Genomic DNA, 13,374 nt, shown 5'->3' with positions numbered 1-13,374 from the left:
AAACACTGTTTTGATGAAAAAAAGCTTAAAAGCCATCCCACCACAACAAGGTGACCCCAATCTGGACGGTCCTATCCTGTAGTATTAAAATTTCAACTCGTGTCAGACGACCTCAATGTAGGTGGGGGCAGAGCAGGACCAGGGCCCGACTGTTCAGGCACCCAGCCATGGGAAACGGTGGGGTGACTTTTACTATATTTTTTTATCAAAACAGTGTTTACTAAGTACCCTATGTTATTTATATTCACCATTACTATATACTTACTTACTTACTGCAGGGTATATGCTCATTTTTTTTCCATCTTAGGTTTTGTCTGTATAATAGGTGCAGTGGCTGCAGTCACATCTGGACCTTTGAGCCCCAAAAGAATCCTTTGGCCCATATGAGAAGACCAATACTATTAATGACTAGAGATAGAGGGGGCCCTGTTGGACATTTTGCAATGGGGCCCATTAGCTGCAAGTTACACCACTGCCACCAGGTACCAGGAATATTATTATAATTTCCACTAGAAACCAGGAATACAATTTTTATCCCACTAGAGGATCAGGATATATTTATTACCCACTAGTAAGCAAGAATAGCAATATTATCCCTTTAGATAACAAACATGCAATTGTTAACCTAGCAGACACCATGAATAGCATTATTAGCCCACAGTACTTGAATGACAGCATTGTTAACCCATGAGAGGACAGTAATAGCATTGTTAAACCACAAAATGTCAGGAACAACATTGTAAACCTCTTAGGATATTACTATTATTAACCCATGAGAAACCAGGAAGATTATTAACAATCTGCTAGACACCAGGGATAGTATAACTGACTCACCAGACATTAAGGATAATATTATTTTATGGCTGATGGTTGATGGCTGGGGGACTGAGCACTGAGACCCCCAGGGGCTACAAGATCAAGGCTCAGGAAACCTTACAATGGGGCAATGCTGCCCCTTTTTGATTGGAGCAGAGATGCAAATTTACTCAACCTCTGCGCCATTGATTGTCTATGGGACTGCCTAAAAAAGGTGAGAACAGCACTCGGCTATGTCCAGTAGTCCCATAGACAAGTAATGAAATCGAGGCCGAGAGTGCGTGCCTCTGCTCCAATATAGACTGCGCAGCAGAGACCTGTTATTCGGGTTCCCAAGCCCCAATCTCAGGATCGTGGTGGATCTTCACGGTTGAACACCCCCAGCGAGTTAATCCCTGTTGGAGATAACTTGTTGTTTAGGGAATAACCCTTTAACCCACTTCCATTGACAGAAATATTTTATTATACTTAGTGTTGCGTGAGCGTGCTCGGTTAACTCTTTCACCAAGCACGCTCAGGTGCCTCCCGAGTATTTTTGGTGTGCTCGACATCTATGTTTGATCCGCTTCTGCTACATGTGTCGCGGCTGTTAGACAGCTATGACACATGCAGGGATTGACTAACAAACAGGCAATCCCTGCTTGTGTCACAGCTGTCTAACAGCTGCTACACATGCAGCCGCGGCGGCTTAAGCATAGATGCCAAGCGTGCCGAAAATACTCGGGCAGCACCTGAGCGTGCTTGGTGAAAGAGTTAACCGAGCACGTTCGCGCAACACTAATTCTAATATATTTATTATTATAAACAATAACAATATTATTATCATCATCATCAATAATAATAATAATAGTATTGATCAAAAATTACAAGAGATTGGAGGAAGCATCATTTACCCACTAGATGCCAGGGATTTTGAAAAAATCAGACCTGAGGGACACCACACATTATTATTTAACAGCAATTTTCTATTATTTTTAATTCTAGTGTGGTTGAACTGTAATATTGTTCTCCTCTATTGTAATATATAATGTATTGATGTTGTAGAACTGTGTGTGCAATGTGCTATAAAACAACATCATGTATGCGTGTATCATGTATGTACCCTAAGCAAAGAGCTAACAGCAGCCTCTTCTTCCATGCTTCTAGATATTGATGAATGTTCAGTTCATAGATCTATTTGTCAGCACAGATGTAAAAATGTCCATGGGAGTTACAAGTGTTTGTGTGGAGCTGGGTTCACCCTGCAGAGCAATGGACGCACTTGCACAGGTAGCTACTGGAGAGAATGTCAAATTTTAATGTGTTAAAAAAATAAATATGCAAATATCTTCTTCAGAGAGGAAGAGGATTTGAACTCTAGCGCATAAAAGTCAATATCAACCCTATATCGAGCCTTGCCACATGACAAGATAAGTCTTGGCACTCTTCGCAAGGAGAAACCTTCGCCCTTAGACCCCATATCAGAGGCTTCTCACCCAGCTAAATTAAACCTCCCTGCTTTGCGCTGATGAGGGGCAAACACCCCAAAACATATGTCAGACAAATGGTTTATCTGGTTTTGTTTTTGATCCGAGGTCCTGTAGCAAGGATGATTAAAGGGTCCATACTGACTTTAAAGATTCCTATGCCCAATAGGTGGCACTAGAGTTTTAGTCCTCTTTCTCTCTGAACAGACAATTTGCATATTTAATTTCCCAGAGGAGCATTGCACGACCTTTAAGCCTCCTTACTCTGGCATGTCAGACATGCCACTCTCCACAGGGAGAAACTTTACCCCCTAGACACTCCAAAAAAATAAATTAGACACAAAATTTGCAGTTTTATTTGTATTGAACCTTTTATACAAAATGTTTCACATAATAGGAAAGAGAATACATATTGCTAACTTACATTTCATTAATTCCTTGATTTGCAGATATGGCCTGTATTATAGCCTAAAGCTGGATTTAGAATGTAGATGACTTCATAGCTCACATTCGCAACAAAAACAAAGTTGTAAAATAAAGATATCTGATGATATCCCCATACCCATATACTTTCTCAAAGCAGACACCTTGCATGTTGTGAAGATGCTACACAGCACTTTACAATCAATTGAGCAGCAAAGGATTAAAGATTTAGGTAAAATAACTTATTGCTAAAAATTTGTCCAAAGCAAAGACAAACAGCATGTAAAAGATCAGCAAAATGTATAAACTTGAGGCCACACAGGTGACTCAAATACAGTACAGACCAAAAGTTTGGACACACCTTCTCATTAACGATTTTTCTGTATTTTCATGACTATGAAAATTGTACATTCACACTGAAGGCATCAAAACTATGAATTAACACATGTGGAATTATATACTTAACAAAAAAGTGTGAAACAAGTGAAAATATGTCTTATATTCTAGGTTCTTCAAAGTAGCCACCTTTTGCTTTGATGACTGCTTTGCACACTCTTGGCATTCTCTTGATGCTCTTGATGAGCTTCAAGAGGTAGTCACCGGAAATGGTCTTCCAACAATCTTGAAGGAGTTCCCAGAGATGCTTAGCACTTGTTGGCCCTTTTGCCTTCACTCTGCGGTCCAGCTCACCCCAAACCATCTCGATTGGGTTCAGGTCTGGTGACTGTGGAGGCCAGGTCATCTGGTGTAGCACCCCATCACTCTCCCTCTTGGTCAATTAGCCCTTACACAGCCTGGAGGTGTGTTTGGGGTCATTGTCCTGTTGAAAAATAAATGATGGTCCAACTAAACGCAAACCGGATGGAATAGCATGCCGCTACAAGATGCTGTGGTAGCCATGCTGGTTCAGTATGCCTTCAATTTTGAATAAATCCCCAACAGTGTCACCAGCAAAGCACCCCCACACCATCACACCTCCTCCTCCATGCTTCACGGTGGGAACCAGGCATGTAGAGTCCATCCGTTCACCTTTTCTGCATCGCACAAAGACACGGTGGTTGGAACCAAAGATCTCAAATTTGGACTCATCAGACCAAAGCACAGATTTCCACTGGTCTAATGTCCATTCCTTGTGGTCTTTAGCCCAAACAAGTCTCTTCTGCTTGTTGCCTGTCCTTAGCAGTGGTTTCCTAGCAGCTATTTTACCATGAAGGCCTGCTGCACAAAGTCTCCTCTTAACAGTTGTTGAAGAGATGTGTCTGCTGCTAGAACTCTGTGTGGCATTGACCTGGTCTCTAATCTGAGCTGCTGTTAACCTGCGATTTCTGAGGCTGGTGACTCGGATAAACTTATCCTCAGAAGCAGAGGTGACTCTTGGTCTTCCTTTCCTGGGGTGGTCCTCATGTGAGCCAGTTTCTTTGTAGCGCTTGATGGTTTTTGCAATTGCACTTGGGGACACTTTCAAAGTTTTCCCAATTTTTCGCACTGACTGACCTTCATTTCTTAAAGTAATGATGGCCACTCGTTTCTCTTTACTAAGCTGCTTTTTTCTTGCCATAATACAAATTCTAACAGTCTATTCAGTAGGACTATCAGCTTTTTATCCACCAGACTTCTGCACAACACAACTCATGGTCACAACCCCATTTATAAGGCAAGAAATCCCACTTATTAAACCTGACCGGGCACACCTGTGAAGTGTAAACCATTTCCGGTGACTACCTCTTGAAGCTCATTGTAGCATACCTGGCGGCGTTCTTGCATGGTGTTCCATCTCTCATCATGCAAGATCGCAAACTTCATCTCCCGCCCAGCTTCCTGGTCTGGCTTCTTTCCTTGTGCTCTGCTCTGCTCCACTTTGGCTGCATAGGGCGACGCCCGCTGAACTTCCTGTTTCTTGTACCTGCTGCGGACACGCCCCTGTTGCACCTTCAGCCTATTGCTGTCCATCTTTGGGTATTTATACCACCTTCTTCCTCAAGATGGCGCCTGAGCATTGTTTCTTGTCAGTTGCCTTTTTGTCTCTGACATGCCAGGTCCTATCCTGTTTTCCTGCCTGTTTTCCAGTTCTGTGTCTGAACTGTGGTCTGTTCTTGTGAACACGCTTCTTGCCTGTTCTTTCGCCTTCTAGGGGCCGTATTCCTAGATCTGCCTGTCTGTGCCTTGCGGTATCTGTTCCCATCTGAACAGAGTCCTGGTTGTGTCTCTGCCTTGCGGTATCTGTTCCCGTCTGAACAGAGTCCTGTTTGTGTCCCTGCCTTGCGGTATCTGTTCCCGTCTGAACAGAGTCCTGTTTGTGTCCCTGCCTTGCGGTATCTGTTCCCGTCTGAACAGAGTCCTGTTTGTGTTCCTGCCTTGCGGTATCTGTTCCCGTCTGAACAGAGTCCTGTTTGTGTTCCTGCCTTGCTGTCTCTGTTCCCGTTCCTCTGTTCCCTGTTGTCTGTGCCACGTTTCTACTTTAACCTTGTCTCCCTTTTCCCTCTATGTCTGTTTTCTGCATCTTTCTGCAGAATCTGAACCCGCTCCTAAATTCCTTCTCGTCGTCTCTGTACCTCTGTTGTGAATTTAGTGTACGCTCGCTACTTCTATGTAAGTACTGTGCGTGCTTCTGGTTCTGCCTTTCCTTCTCCGTCTGTTCTTTGTGAACAGAGTCCTATCCCCTTGCCTTGTTTACCGCTCTGCGGTGTCCGCTCTGCTCCTGCTTAGCTTGCCGCTCTTGCGGTTTCTGCTCTGCTCCTGCCTTGTTTACCGCTCTGCGGTGTCCGCTCTGCTCCTGCTTAGCTTGCCGCTCTTGCGGTTTCTGCTCTGCTCCTGCCTTGTTTACCGCTCTGCGGTGTCCGCTCTGCTCCTGCTTAGCTTGCCGCTCTTGCGGTTTCTGCTCTGCTCCTGCCTTGTTTACCGCTCTGCGGTGTCCGCTCTGCTCCTGCTTAGCTTGCCGCTCTTGCGGTTTCTGCTCTGCTCCTGCCTTGTTTACCGCTCTGCGGTGTCCGCTCTGCTCCTGCTTAGCTTGCCGCCCTTGCGGTTTCTACTCTGCTCCTGCCTTGTTTACCGCTCTGCGGTGTCCGCTCTGCTCCTGCTTAGCTTGCCGCTCTTGCGGTTTCTGCTCTGCTCCTGCCTTGGTTACCGCTCTGCGGTGTCCGCTCTGCTCCTGCTTAGCTTGCCGCTCTTGCGGTTTTCACTCTGCTCTTGCCTTGCTTGCCGCTCCTGCGGTTTCTGCTCTGCTCTTATCTTACTTACTGCTTCTGCGGTTTCCGCCCTGCCCTGCTTCTGCCCGCTGCTCCGGCAGTCCTGTCCTGCCCTGCTTGTGCTCGCTGCTCCTGCAGCCCCGTCCTGCTCTGTTCTTGCCCACCGCTTCGGGCATTCCCTCTCTGCTGTGGTTGTCTACCGCATCTGCGGTTCTGTGACCCAGTCTGTACTGGGTCTTAACCTCTCTGTGCTCCAGCCCGTCCTTTCGGCCAGTACCTCCCTGCCTGCATACTCGCCTGTATCCACCCATCTGCATACCTGCCGTGTTTGCTTACATCCACCAGTCTGTGCCAGCCTAACCTGCCTGTTCCAGTAATCCCAGTGTGGGTCAACCCCCGTGTCCGGAGTTTGACCTGGAGTAGCACCTGGTCCCTCTGCCCGGTTTCTCCCTGGTGCGCTGGCGTCGTATGCCGTCGTGCCACCTTGGTCGGATCGGCCAGATACTTAGTCACGCCCCTCCAGGCACTCTCCGGTCCATGGTCCAGTGGAACCACAACACCCGCACACGCCAGTCAGTCCGGGCGTGTGCATAACAGCATGCTCAGGCCATGGTTCCCGTTGAGCCCCACGGCCTTCGCTCTCTGAGACATTTTCCAGCTAATACTTGCATTAAAAATAAATAAATAATTTTTTTTTTTTTTCTCTAGCTGAGTTCCAGGCTAATTTCGCACCCGTCCAGATGGAGCTTTCTGCACCCGTTCCTGCGGATCCGCCCCAGTACTATGGGGATCCAAAACAAAGTCGTGCATTTGTGGAGCAATGCATGCTGCACTTCAAGTTCTACCCTCTTTCTTTTCCTTCTGATTGGTCTAAAGTGGCATTTATAATTGACTACCTAGCGGGGGATGCCTTGAAGTGGGTCACCCCCCTATGGGAAGCTTGGGATCCTATCGTCCTTGACCTGCAGGCCTTCCTGGTGGCCTTCCTAATGGTCTTCGATGACCCCAACCCTGGAGTCCCTGCTGAAGCTGCACCTGCTCCCGCGGATCCACCACGGTACTACGGGGATCCAAAACAATGCCGTGCGTTTGTGTGGCAATGCTTGCTGCAGTTCCGGTTCTATGCTAATGCTTATTCTTCTGATCAGGTTAAAGTGGGATTTATAATGTCCAACCTAGCGGGTGATGCCTTGGAATGGATCAACCCCCTATGGGAAGCACAGGATCCTATCGTTCTTGACCTACAGGCCTTCCTGGTGGCCTTCCTTTTGGCTTTCGATGATCCTAACCCTGAAGCCCCTGCTGAAGCTTCACTTCCCTGTATCCCGGAGCAGCCCCGACGGGTAATGTGCATAGGTAGCGCACAAGTTCTCCTGCCCGAAAAGACTGTTGCTTGCCCTGAATCCACTCAGGATGACTACACTCTCCGGAATACTGCTCCCAACCTCAAGAGGCAGTCCAGACGTGCTAGACGCAGAGGCAAGCCGTCACGCCAGGGTCTGTCCTCCCTGAGACCTCCTGACCCCAACCTTGAAGTCCCTACTGAAGCTTCATCTTCCTGTATCCCGGAGAAGCCCCAGCGGGTGATGTGCGTGGGTGGTGCACCAGTTCTCCAGGCAGAAGAGACTGCTACCCATCCAGAGTCCACACAGGAGAGCTTCCTGCACCTGGCATCAGATTCTACACCCACTTTAACCAGTGTGCATGTCCAAGGATGCTCCGAAGCTGTGTTTACCTCCGAGTCTGTACACCTCTACTACCTGGCGGAGGACCCCTTGTTACCTCCTGAAGCCTCCGGGATACCACTCGATGACAATTGGAGAGAGACTTCCCTACACCCGGTACCCTATACTTCGTCCGCTCAGTCCTGTGGGCCTGACAATGGGTGCCTCAAAGTGGTAGTTACTCCCGAGTCTCTACACCCCTCTGACCAGGCGCAGGACCTCCAGTTGTCTCCAGAACCCTTCGGGGTGCTACCTGGTAGCGAAAGGACAGAGACTCTCCTATTCTCTGTACCTGATACCTCGCCCGCTTCTTCCAGTGAGTCCGACCTAGTGTACTCCGAAGCAGAGGTTACCCCCGAGTTTCTACACCCCTCCGACCAGGCGGAGGACCTCCAGTCGTCTCCTGAACCCTCCGGGGTGCTACCTGATAGCGAATGGACAGAGATTCTCCTTTACGCGGTACCTGATACCTCACCCGCTTCTTCCAGTGAGTCTGACCTTGTGTACTCCGAAGCAGAGGTTACCCTCGAGTCTCGGTATCCCTCCAGCCTAGCGGAGGACCCCCAGTTGTTTCCTGAATCCTCCGGGGTACCACCACATAACAAAGAGGCAGTGTCTTCTCTACACCTTGTACCTGATACTTTGCCCATTTCATCCTGTGAGCTTGACAAGATGTACCCCGAAGCAGAGGCTACCCCCGAGTCTCTGCACCCCTCCAACCCGGCAGAGGACCTCCAGTTGTCTCCTGAACTTTTTGGGGTGCTGCCTAAAAATAAATGTAGAGAGACTTTTTTGTGTGCTGTTTCTGGTACTTCACCCGTTTCATCTGTTGCTGAAGATGGCTGGATGGGAAGTCGCATCCTAGCCATCCAGATTATAAGACCAGTTTTGTCTCCTCCTGTGGACAATAGAAGTATTCTCCTTGAAGAGAGGGATTGGCCCCCAAATTCCCTGCGGAAGATCCTTGCAGGCCTGAAGAAGAGGGGGCGTAAGGGGGGGGGTACTGTAGCATACCTGGCGGCGTTCTTGCATGGTGTTCCATCTCTCATCATGCAAGATCGCAAACTTCATCTCCCGCCCAGCTTCCTGGTCTGGCTTCTTTCCTTGTGCTCTGCTCTGCTCCACTTTGACTGCATAGGGCGACGCCCGCTGAACTTCCTGTTTCTTGTACCTGCTGCGGACACGCCCCTGTTGCACCTTCAGCCTATTGCTGTCCATCTTTGGGTATTTATACCACCTTCTTCCTCAAGATGGCGCCTGAGCATTGTTTCTTGTCAGTTGCCTTTTTGTCTCTGACATGCCAGGTCCTATCCTGTTTTCCTGCCTGTTTTCCAGTTCTGTGTCTGAACTGTGGTCTGTTCTTGTGAACACGCTTCTTGCCTGTTCTTTCGCCTTCTAGGGGCCGTATTCCTAGATCTGCCTGTCTGTGCCTTGCGGTATCTGTTCCCGTCTGAACAGAGTCCTGGTTGTGTCTCTGCCTTGCGGTATCTGTTCCCGTCTGAACAGAGTCCTGTTTGTGTCCCTGCCTTGCGGTATCTGTTCCCGTCTGAACAGAGTCCTGTTTGTGTCCCTGCCTTGCGGTATCTGTTCCCGTCTGAACAGAGTCCTGTTTGTGTTCCTGCCTTGCGGTATCTGTTCCCGTCTGAACAGAGTCCTGTTTGTGTTCCTGCCTTGCTGTCTCTGTTCCCGTTCCTCTGTTCCCTGTTGTCTGTGCCACGTTTCTACTTTAACCTTGTCTCCCTTTTCCCTCTATGTCTGTTTTCTGCGTCTTTCTGCAGAATCTGAACCCGCTCCTAAATTCCTTCTCGTCGTCTCTGTACCTCTGTTGTGAATTTAGTGTACGCTCGCTACTTCTATGTAAGTACTGTGCGTGCTTCTGGTTCTGCCTTTCCTTCTCCGTCTGTTCTTTGTGAACAGAGTCCTATCCCCTTGCCTTGTTTACCGCTCTGCGGTGTCCGCTCTGCTCCTGCTTAGCTTGCCGCTCTTGCGGTTTCTGCTCTGCTCCTGCCTTGTTTACCGCTCTGCGGTGTCCGCTCTGCTCCTGCTTAGCTTGCCGCTCTTGCGGTTTCTGCTCTGCTCCTGCCTTGTTTACCGCTCTGCGGTGTCCGCTCTGCTCCTGCTTAGCTTGCCGCTCTTGCGGTTTCTGCTCTGCTCCTGCCTTGTTTACCGCTCTGCGGTGTCCGCTCTGCTCCTGCTTAGCTTGCCGCTCTTGCGGTTTTCACTCTGCTCTTGCCTTGCTTGCCGCTCCTGCGGTTTCTGCTCTGCTCTTATCTTACTTACTGCTTCTGCGGTTTCCGCCCTGCCCTGCTTCTGCCCGCTGCTCCGGCAGTCCTGTCCTGCCCTGCTTGTGCTCGCTGCTCCTGCAGCCCCGTCCTGCTCTGTTCTTGCCCACCGCTTTGGGCATTACCTCTCTGCTGTGGTTGTCTACCGCATCTGCGCTTCTGTGACCCAGTCTGTACTGGGTCTTAACCTCTCTGTGCTCCAGCCCGTCCTTTCGGCCAGTACCTCCCTGCCTGCATACTCGCCTGTATCCACCCATCTGCATACCTGCCGTGTTTGCTTACATCCACCAGTCTGTGCCAGCCTAACCTGCCTGTTCCAGTAATCCCAGTGTGGGTCAACCCCCGTGTCCGGAGTTTGACCTGGAGTAGCACCTGGTCCCTCTGCCCGGTTTCTCCCTGGTGCACTGGCGTCGTATGCCGTCGTGCCACCTTGGTCGGATCGGCCAGATACTTAGTCACGCCCCTCCAGGCACTCTCCGGTCCATGGTCCAGTGGAACCACAACACCCGCACACGCCAGTCAGTCCGGGCGTGTGCATAAAACTCATCAAGAGAATGCCAAGAGTGTGCAAAGCAGTCATCAAAGCAAAAGGTGGCTACTTTGAAGAACCTAGAATATAAGACATATCTTCAGTTGTTTCACACTTTTTTGTTAAGTATATAATTCACCATGTGTTAATTCATAGTTTTGATGCCTTCAGTGTGAATGTACATTTTTCATAGTCATGAAAATACAGAAAAATCCTTAAATAAGAAGGTGTGTCCAAACTTTTGGTCTGTACTGTATATTGTGGTAAAGCAGCTTGCTCACCTTTACAAGGAGGTAGACACAGAACACTGTTTCTTTAAGTTTCCGGTTGGTTTATTAAAAAGTGTCATAAACCCCCCTGGAGTCCATAAAGTAAACACAGCCCATTTGGCATAACGGCGAAATAAAAAGATACAGCACAGTCCGTATATCGGCCGGGTTCTGGCCACGAAGGGTTAACCACACACAGTTCAGATTTAGCACAACACATGCAAGCTCCTCTCTGGAGCAAGCCTCTCCAGATACTGAACAACACCTGAGTCACAAGGCTGGCTACTTACAGCTCAGACCACTCCCTGGGGAAGAGATAAGGTGAATGGCCTACCACCCTGCACTATAGCCATACACAACAAAACATATCCTTTTACATATGGCTGATTAACCCTCTCTGCACCTACCATGCAGGAGAAGACTTCCACGTTTCACATCACTGAAGCTAATAGCCTCAGTGAAACATATCTCCCCTCCAGTATTCTGCCAGTGACTTTGTCACAATATATAGAAGAGACTGACTTTTAATAGTCTATACTGGCAACGTTTCGGCTCCAGGTGTGAACCTTTCTCAAGCTGCCTTCATTAATTTCTTTATATGTGGAGGATTGGCCTTTACCTGGGAAGCTTGGCACCCTCCGGTTTTACTGGTACTGCTTCTACGTTTTATGGAGTTGACAAATGTCTTAATTAAACATAGGGGTTTTTAAAGATGGGTTATTTTCACTCCTTTTGAGGTTCACTCCTAAAAAAAAAAGTTATCCCCTATCCCCGAGGGCAGAACTTTGGAACACTAAGAACAGGGCTCTGCTCAGTCTTGAAAGGTGTGCAAGCTCCACTTGCCCTCTGTCCATTGTCTATGGAACTTCTGGAGAAAGCTGAGCGCTGTACTGAGTCCCACAGTCCCATTGACAATGAATGGAGCAGAGGTCAGGCATGCAGCTGATCTCCATGAGTCCATCATCTGAAAACTGTAGAAAATTTAAATAAGATGTGTTCATATGGATAGGCGAAGATAGTACACAACTAGACCATGTCCTCCACAGAAGAATCCACTCTTTTGTAGGAGCCACAAAATCACCACAGTGACCCCTCTTTGATAAGATCCATATGCCTTCAGAAGACATACATTTTTTTTGTTTTTATTATAATTGCTCATGTGTCTTCCATTATAATTAAATTTCTTTAATTATAAATATTTCTTAATACATATATATATTTGTTTTTTATAGACAAGACCATTACCACAAATACATACACACCCTCTGGTACATATTCAGTATTCACATGATCAATATGTGTAACATAACACTGTTACATTCTTTTGGTTTCTTTCAAGACATCAATGAATGTCGCCGACTCGGAACGTCTCACCTTTGTGAACACTCTTGCCACAACACACAAGGAAGTTTCTTCTGTTCCTGTCGAAGTGGGTTTGTCCTCGGTGCAGACAGAATGTCATGTGTTGGTAAGTATTTTGTGGGAAATTACTTTGCAATCTTAGAGCTCTATTGGATCTTGTTTATTTACGCTGGCAATTGCTGACTTCTTGCAACACAGAGTTTGTGAATTTTGCCCCATGCAGAACAATTTCCTTTTGTAATGACAGTCTGCAAATATATAAGGTGCCAATAACAAAAAGGAAATTAGTAAACCAGTCAGGATATCACTTCCAGGATAACGCTCACTTGAGTTTTAAGAGCTGCACTTGGATGGATGGCCCTAACAAAATGTAAACCGCTAGGGTAACCAATATACTACCACAGTGGAACCTTTTCTAAGGACCCACAAACAAATGAGGCCGCTCACTGCACCTGCATTGTGAACATCCCTGGTGCTCAACAGCCTGAGCCGGCATGGGGACAAATCCAAATAAAGAAAGTCTGCACCCCGTCCTCCTGGATAAACTCTTTATTTCAAATCCATGTGCATAGACAACATTAAAAGTAGGTGTAAAAGCACTGACGCGTTTCAGGATACAATTCCTTAATCATAGCTGTTCAATACCGTGTTGGACTTAGGCTATGTGCCCACGATGCAGAAATGAAGCAGAAAATTTCTGCAGCATTTCTGCATCTCCCTGGCAGAAAAAACGCATGCAGATTGTGCATGCGTTTTTCCTGCAGAATACATGCGGATTCACATGCGCATCCACATGCGTTAACGCATGTGTTTCCGCATGCGGACTGACAAGCACTTTCCTGGCGATAGCATCACTTGGAAAGTGCTTGACAACTAGGTCACACTGTATAAATCCATGCAAACGGCATGGATTTATACAGTGTGACCGTAAAAATAAAAAAAATAAAGCTATACTCACCCCCGATGCACCGGCGTGTGCTGCAGCGCTCGTCCTGGCTTCTTCCGGGTTGCCGGGCTATCGCGAGACAGCCTGCGGTCACATGACTGCGACGTTATCTCAGGTCCTGGAAGGAGAAGCGCTGCCGGCAAGCAGAGAGAAGCCGTCGGACAGGTGAATATAACTTTATTTTTTATTTTATTCTTTTTTTTACAGGTACAATGGTACCCAGGTCTGGATGAGAGTCTCCTCTCCTCCAGAACTGGGTACCATCCGCACATTGAGACGCATGATATCCGCTTGTACAAATGTACAGACGCGGATATTATGCGTCTCAATGCAAGTCAATGGCGGCGCTTCCGCTGCGCTTCCGCAAAATTA

General features: G+C 47.7%; 1 protein-coding gene across 1 annotated transcript in view; it reads left to right on the top strand.

Moving 5' to 3' along the window:
- VWCE (von Willebrand factor C and EGF domains) overlaps positions 1-13,374 on the top strand; it is a 154,977-nt gene that overhangs the window by 50,229 nt on the left and 91,374 nt on the right. The window contains exons 9-10 of the mRNA XM_073658019.1: positions 1,963-2,085; positions 12,034-12,162. Of these exons, the coding sequence (XP_073514120.1) occupies positions 1,963-2,085; positions 12,034-12,162 (252 nt within the window). The remainder of the gene's footprint in view (positions 1-1,962; positions 2,086-12,033; positions 12,163-13,374) is intronic.

This window comes from Phyllobates terribilis, unplaced genomic scaffold (genome assembly GCF_046119375.1).
Source record: "Phyllobates terribilis strain yellow unplaced genomic scaffold, ASM4611937v1 Scaffold_13__5_contigs__length_258822181, whole genome shotgun sequence".
Classification (NCBI taxonomy): domain Eukaryota; kingdom Metazoa; phylum Chordata; class Amphibia; order Anura; family Dendrobatidae; genus Phyllobates; species Phyllobates terribilis.
Note: the sequence above shows the minus strand (reverse complement) of the source record. Positions and strands in the feature narration are given on the sequence as shown.